This window comes from Microtus ochrogaster, linkage group LG8, assembly GCF_000317375.1.
Source record: "Microtus ochrogaster isolate Prairie Vole_2 linkage group LG8, MicOch1.0, whole genome shotgun sequence".
In the NCBI taxonomy this organism is placed as follows: Eukaryota; Metazoa; Chordata; class Mammalia; order Rodentia; family Cricetidae; genus Microtus; species Microtus ochrogaster.
This window is the reverse complement of record NC_022033.1, coordinates 21,697,939-21,705,118: the sequence shown is the minus strand read 5'-3', so window position 1 is coordinate 21,705,118 and position 7,180 is coordinate 21,697,939. Positions and strand designations below refer to the sequence as shown.

The 7,180-nt window shown below is 52.6% G+C and overlaps 1 protein-coding gene across 15 annotated transcripts in view; it reads left to right on the top strand.

The window, feature by feature from the left end:
* Epb41l1 (erythrocyte membrane protein band 4.1 like 1) overlaps window positions 1–7,180 on the top strand; it is a 128,998-nt gene that overhangs the window by 75,442 nt on the left and 46,376 nt on the right. For 4 of the 15 annotated variants that reach the window (XM_026787069.1, XM_026787068.1, XM_026787067.1 and 1 more), the window contains 4 exons: window positions 2,931–3,121; window positions 4,188–4,352; window positions 5,095–5,199; window positions 5,690–5,732. In XM_026787069.1, the coding sequence (XP_026642870.1) occupies window positions 2,945–3,121; window positions 4,188–4,352; window positions 5,095–5,199; window positions 5,690–5,732 (490 nt within the window). In that variant the 5' untranslated portion in view covers window positions 2,931–2,944. Of the gene's footprint in view, window positions 1–2,084; window positions 2,250–2,930; window positions 3,122–4,187; window positions 4,353–5,094; window positions 5,200–5,689; window positions 5,733–7,180 lie in introns of those variants that run through there. The other 11 variants (XM_026787065.1, XM_026787064.1, XM_026787063.1 and 8 more) reach the window with 8 other exon arrangements.

Sequence of the window (7,180 nt, the reverse complement as noted above, 5' to 3'; positions counted from 1 at the left end):
GTAGCTTTTGTTTCCTGTCCTGGAACTAGCTCTTATAGACCAGGCTGGCCTCGAACTCACAGAGATCCGCCTGCCTCTGCCTCCCGAGTGCTGGGATTAAAGGCTTGCACCACCACCGCCCAGCTAAGTCTTTGGCTTTTTAGAAATACTTTAAAATATTTATTTTATTGTTTGTGTGTGTGTGTGTGTGTGTGTGTGTGTGTGTGTGTGTGTGTGTGGTGTGTGAGATGGAAATTGTAAGAAGGAGTCAGACATCCCTCCCCAACCCACAGCTGGAGTTACAGGCTGTTCTGAGCTACTTGATGTGGGTGCTGGAACTTGAACTCAGGTCCTTTGGAGGAACAGCAAGTGCTCTTGACCACTAAGATCACTTTCCAGCCCCTGTCTTAGGATTTTTTAAAATGCAAAATTAGGGTATGAAGGGAATCTGTCATCCCATTGATCGCCAGGGCTGATTCATTCGGCTGATGTGGCTGGTTAGGCGGGTGTCCCCTTTCTCCCTCACCGCTCCTTTGGCACCCCTCCCCTCCTGATGCTGTTAGTTGAAAAGGAGGACCTTCTCCTAGAACCTCCAAACTAGCTCTCAAGGTCCATTTATGCAAAATTACTTAGAGTTCTTGCCTATTGACCCTGCCTGACCTGAGGACTGGCTACCCAGGGAAGGTCCTGCGCTAGCAGACAGGACTCGGTTTGACCCTGAGTGGCCTGGGACTCCCTCAGAGCAGCTGCTGTGTCAGAGCTCACGGGAGTGGTGGAGGGTCATGACTGGAAAGAGAGCCTCTGAGTGGACTGCAGAGTGGCCACTGTCCTCCCTTCCTCCCACCTGCCCGCACAGCAGCAGCACCGGGAACACGCACAGCTCCTGTCTGTGCCCTGGCTTTAGCTCAGGAGGACTTCAGTGTGGGCTGTGGCTGGAGGACACCATGGCCTCTTCATGGCCCCAGGCTCACTGTAGTCTGCCTAGTGCCCTTTGCATTGGGCTAATCCAGTGCCCATGGGAATGCATGGAGGTACCAAAGAATAAAAAATAATGGCCAGGGGGCTTGCCTAGCGTGTCCGAGGCCCTGAATTCCACCCCCATCCCATCCACAAATTTGAGTAAGTAAATAAATTAAAATGTTTTGTTTGATGTGGTTTGGTTTTGGTTTTTTGAGACAGGTCTCATTTTGTAACCTAGGCTGTCCTCAGACTTGTGATAATTCCCCTGCCTTAGCTTCCCAAGGGCTGAGGTGGGACACCACACGTGAGGTAAATAAATAAATGGAAGTGTGAGTCCTGGAGCATCCCGGAGCATGTGCGTGGTTCAGAGTGTTCAGTATGCCTACCCGTCTGAGGCCTTTTGTGGTGGACGGTTGAGGAGAGCTTCCCACAGGTCTTGTGTGGATCTTTCTCATGTACTGTGATACAGTGAACTTAGAGAAGGGTCTAGACTATGGAGTAATAGTTCCTATCCATCATTTCTCTTACTCTATTATATATACGTATATGTATAATATATATTGTATATTACATATATCAAGTATATATCACACACACATATATTCTGGTTGTGGTCATGAATGAGTGCTTTTGCCTTTAAAACAAAACAGACTTACACATCAATATGCTTACTACAAATTCCCAAGTGTTGGATGTGATGGCACACCCCTGTAGTCCTATCGTTGGGAAGGCTAAAACAGAAGGGTCAGAGTTCAAGGCCTCAGCTGTTGAGGTGGCTGCGTGGCTAAAAGTGCTTGTAGCACACGGCTGAAGACCTGAGTTGGATCCTCAGAACCCATCATGGAAGGAGACAGTCAGATCCTGAAAATTTGTTCTCCACACACATGCCGTGACGTGTGTATGCACGTTTGTGCACACATGCAACAACAACAATAAAAATATGAAAAGTAATTTAGTGCCAGCATGGCCTACGTAGTGAGTTCAAGGCTAGTGTGGACTGTATGGTGAGACCTTGTCTCAAAAACAAGAAAAGATCCAAGTAATTCTGAAGTGTCTAGAGCACAAACGATGCTTCCGCTCCTACGCTTCCCATCCCTGTAGGTCTTTCTTGACGGTGGCAAGTATCCTTCATGATCTCTTACAGGATGAATAAACCATGAAAGCGACACTGTTAGGATCTGGCTAATTCCAGCAGGACGGCTGGACAGCTGCTCCTTGCTTTTCTCTGGCGTCTCATCTAATGTTTCAAAGAGGAAACTGTTAAGGACAGCCTGTCCCAGAGATATTCCCCCAAGTCCCTCTGTTTATGGGTGAGTCCCAGAGAGGCGAGGTGACACGTTTGCTGCGTACAGGCTGAGCCCTGCTACCCTGAGCATTCCGTGGGCAGCACGTGTGTTTTCTAGTAGTGTCTACCTGTTCTCATCCACGGGACCCCCACCTTGACGGCATCCTGTGAATCTGGGGCTGGTGTGTGTGTGTGTGTGTGTGTGTGTGTGTGTGTGTGTGCGCGTGTGTGCAGTTTGGGAAGTGAAGGGAGTTGCTTAAACTCACACACACAGGTCTGGAACCCGGGGCTTTCTCAGTTTGCACTCGGTGTGCCCTACATTAACTAAATGGCTGTCATGTGCTCATGGGCCAGGTGTAGGGGGAGAGTCAGCCTGGCCAGGGCCTTGCTGGTACCCCGTGCAGAGCAAAGTGCCCTAGAGAGACCCTCATCATCCTTAGAAAGGGTCAAGATCCCAGGTCTGGACCAAGAACTCTGGATTTCTATGTAACAGAGGAAAGGAAGCCTAAGACTTCCTCTGGAGCCACTAACCCCTCACCGTCTCGTGCCTCCCTGTCCCTTTGCCCCACCCCCACCCCACTCCCTCCTCTCTGGTTCTTTGTCCATTTGTCTCCATCTGTTCCTCACCGCGTGCGGTTCCTGCCTCCTCGCTGTCACGGTATCATCTCCCCTACCCCATCACATGCTTGCCTTCATTCCAATGCAGGCGTGCTGGTCACCATGACAACAGAGACAGGCCCTGATTCTGAGGTGAAGAAGGCTCAGGAGGAGACTCCACAGCAGCCTGAGGCTGCTGCAGCTGTGACCACCCCAGTGACCCCCACAGGCCACAGCCACCCAGAGGCCAACTCCAATGAGAAGCTTCTGCCCCAGCAGGACACAAGGCCTGCTGAACAGGTGTGTACTGAGATCCGGGCTGTCACTCCTCCTGCCCCACTAGTCCTCCTGGTCTAGTTCTTAGGGCCCTAGTATTTTCTCAGCAAGAAAGGAAAAAGGAGATGTAGATGCATTCATGACTTGTTACGTGCTGAACTCTGGGCAGGGGTCATGACGGTCATTTTATACTTAATTCCCCTGTCTGCAGAGGGGAGCTGTCATTTCCCCCCACCCCATTTTATGCTGAGAGGATCTATGACTCAGTGTACCCAGATCCCCAAAGTCACATAGTAATACAGCTCCAGAGGTGGAGGTCAGACCCAGAACTGATTCCAGAAACAGTCCTATCTACTGTAGTCTCTGGCCTTTTTACTCAATCGTGGCAAACCTGGCGAGACCCTGACAGAACTCATCCCCGGAAAACTACAGGAGACTAAAGGCTATTGAGCCCTCCATTTATGCCTCCCTGGGTCATGACAGGCCCAGAGAGGTGCGGACTTGCCCACACTCTGGAGGGAGCCAGCTCTTCCCTCCACTATGATCCCCATAGCTGTAAGCCTCATGCTAGACCTGGTGACGGGGAAGCCGGGAGAGCACAGTCAGATGCCCTGATGAGTCAAGCACTGCTCTAGGGAGAGAGGCAGGCCATCTTGGTGGTGAGTTTAGTTCACTGCGCTGCTCCTGTCTGCAGAGCCTGTCCACGGTAGCAGTAGTCTGTAGGAAGACACAGCCCCCTCAGCTCCCATGAAGATATCAAATTTCTACCCATGCTGGGTGGTGGTGGCGTATGCCTTTAATCCCAGGACTTGGGAAGCAGAGGCAGGAGGATTTCTGTGAATTTGAGGCCAGCCTGGTCTACAAAGTGAGGTTCAGGACAGCCAGTGCTGTTCCAAGGAGAAACCCTGTCTTGAAAAACAAAACAAAACAAAACAAAAATCAGTACCTATATCCACCAACCATAGCCCGCAGCCACCCTGAAGGTCTTGGAAGGTATCACGTCTTATCCTAGGGTGCCCCTTGGCCTCAGCCACCCAGTCACTTCTTATTGTTTCAAGTTCGCTCACTTCTTTCTCTGTGGGCCCCACAGAGCCTAGATATGGAGGAAAAGGACTACAGTGAGGCCGATGGCCTGTCGGAGAGGACCACGCCTAGTAAGGCCCAGAAGTCACCCCAGAAGATTGCCAAGAAGTTCAAGAGTGCCATCTGCCATGTCACTCTGCTCGATGCCTCTGAGTACGAGTGTGAGGTGGAGGTAGGGAGCACCCAGCGCCATATGCCCCGCCCCAGGCCCACTGGCCTCAGTGCCAGGCTAGCTCCTGCATGTCCTGAGTCTAAGCCAACCCAGAGGAGGACCAACTGCGATGTCCGGAGGGGTGGCTTGGCCTGGCACTCCCTTGTACAGATGGTGACACTGAGGTCCAGAAAGGGTCATCACTATTGCAATCTAAATTAAGACCCAACACAGACTGGCACCAGGAAAGGTGTCTCAGGGTAGCTGTGCCTTGGTAAGAATGTCACCATTTAAGGGCTGATATGTAGGGCTGACCACAGAAGGATAGTCCCCGTATGATTCTGAATTCCAGGTTATCTCCTACATGCACTGCGCGCGCGTGCGCGCGCGCGCGCGCACACACACACACACACACACACACCACTCAGCTTTGCATCTTTTGAGGGCATCTTTTTTTCCTTTCACCCCCAACCCTTAGGACTTTGGCTTTTGGCTTCTCTTGATTTCTGTCAAGGGGAAATCTCCAACATGCTCCCAAGCGGGTCCGTGGTCTAGGAAGACCTTGACAGGGCTCGTGAGGGAGACCTAGATGAGGTGGGCTTTAGAGACGCGGAGAGTGGTGCCAGGTGGCAGAGTGCTGAGGTCCTGCCCAGCCACAGGGAGGCTCATGGGGGCTCTGTGTTCATCCAGGGGAAGCTGGGTCAGCTCCCTGCCCCACCTGCAGGGGCACCAGCCTCACGGTAGCCTTGTCTCTCTTCCTCAGAAGCACGGCCGGGGCCAGGTGCTGTTTGACCTGGTCTGTGAACACCTCAACCTCCTGGAGAAGGACTACTTCGGTCTGACCTTCTGTGATGCTGACAGCCAGAAGGTACCTGGCGGTGGGCAGGGAGGCAGTCCCCAGACCTTCAGAAGGCATCCTCTGTTTCTGCACCAGCAGCCCTGGCTACTCGCACTTCTCTGACCCAGCTCCCTGCCCCCAGTCTTTCCTAAGATACTCACAGACTGGTACCTGGAGAACTATGATGTGGCTCCGTGAGTTCCCCAGGGAACAGAACAGTCCTCAGTCAATGCCTCCTCTGCCCCAGGTGTGAGGACAGGTGGCTCACTTTCCTTCTAGCTACAGCTGTAGTAGCTGGCCACTGTGGCCATCTCAAGGCAATACCAGCCCTGATGCCATAACTGAACCCCACCGGGGATTCAGGCCTCACTCTCTAGTGCCAAATAAATCGATCCAGGAAAGAATGTTCCCCATGAGAGTCTGTGGCAGGCCACTTCCGGGTAGTCATCTGTCTCTCCCAGTCCCGCTCTGCCTACTCCGTCACCTTCCTTCTAAAGGATGAATCTTAATTCTCTTCCAGAATTGGCTGGACCCCTCCAAGGAAATCAAGAAGCAGATCCGGAGTGAGTACTTGCTCATGGCTGGTGTGTGTGGATGGGCGGGCAGGGCCTGGCTCTAGTGCTCCCATCTGCTTTGGAATGTGCTTCTGGATCCCCATACTGCTTCACTGTACATGGCAGGTCTTAGAGAAGGCAGGCTAGGAATGATGTTGACATTATTTTATAGGTAGCGAGTCTGAGGCCCAGACAGAAATGACAGTACATCGCAAGTTAGTAAAGAAACTGCAAATGCATTCAGGAGATCAGCTCTGCAGAGGACAAGGGGATAAACCCATGACCCGGAAAGAGCTAGCCTTCTGTCCAAGAGTGGTGTAGCTAGCAACCCGTAACTCAGGCCTGGAGAGTGGCAGCCACTTACAGAACCCTACAGAGCCAAGTGCTGGCCGAGCCAGTCTTGAGCCTTTGTCTTATTCTCCTCAGTGCCCGAGGAGGAGGCAGATGAGCAGGTCAGCAACCTGTCTTTTCTGGCCCAGAGAGAAGCAGCTTGTTGGGAGAGGGACGAGAAAGCTCTCAGATAGTGGAAGAAGGAGGTTGGTAGCCTCCGCAAACAGGCCTGTAGGAGACAGAGAGCATCTCTGCCTCCACCCCAGGCCCCACCCACCCTGGATATGCTTGGCCTCCTCAGGGTTGGACTCCATGGCCCCCTGGCTGGGAAGCTGTAGCTGAGTCTGTTGCCATGACAGCAGGCAGCTGGCCCAGGGAAGCCAGCTGACTCTACAGGAGGAGGCTTGAGGAGATTTTCCAGTAGGTTCCTGACAGTTGGAGACAAAGAAGCAGGCACATAGGCAGAGCATACTTCTGTGGGTCAGCAGGGTTCTGGGGTTGAATTTCAGGCTGCCTTCTAATTGTGCCTGCCCAGCTGGGAAGCCAGCCTTTCATGCCTTGGGGAGAATTGGTTCAGATAGCCAAGTTGAAGAATTTAATAAGAACCAGTAGCCTGGAAAAGAGGCAGCCAGGCCAAATGGCCGAGCCCTAGGGTCTTCCCAGAGCAATCCCGGAGGCCCTGCTCACCTGGCTTGACATGTGGACTGTTGTTCCTGTGACAGTTCAGGCCATGGCTTCACACGGTAGCCTCGCTCCCAGGAAGAGCCTCCTCTAGAGAACTGGGAAGTTGGCTCAGGAGAGAAGGTGCTTGCTGCCTAAGCCTGAGGACCCGAGTGCAGATTCTCAGCGCCAATGTCAGCCAGCAGAGCAGCACGCATGTGCAACCAGGCAAATTCTAGGGGCTTGCTGTCCACAGTCTAGCCACATTGGCAAGCTCCAAGTTCAGTGAGAAACGAGTCTCAGAAAGTTAGGTGAACATGGATGACCCAGCACTTGTGCAGTCTTAGGGAGCACTAACTGGACTCACGGTGTACTGAAGAAAAAAGGGAGGATACGCGGGTGGGAAGGAGGCATGTCGGGGTGTCGGGGGAATGGGCGTGGATATGATCAGGATACACGATATGTAC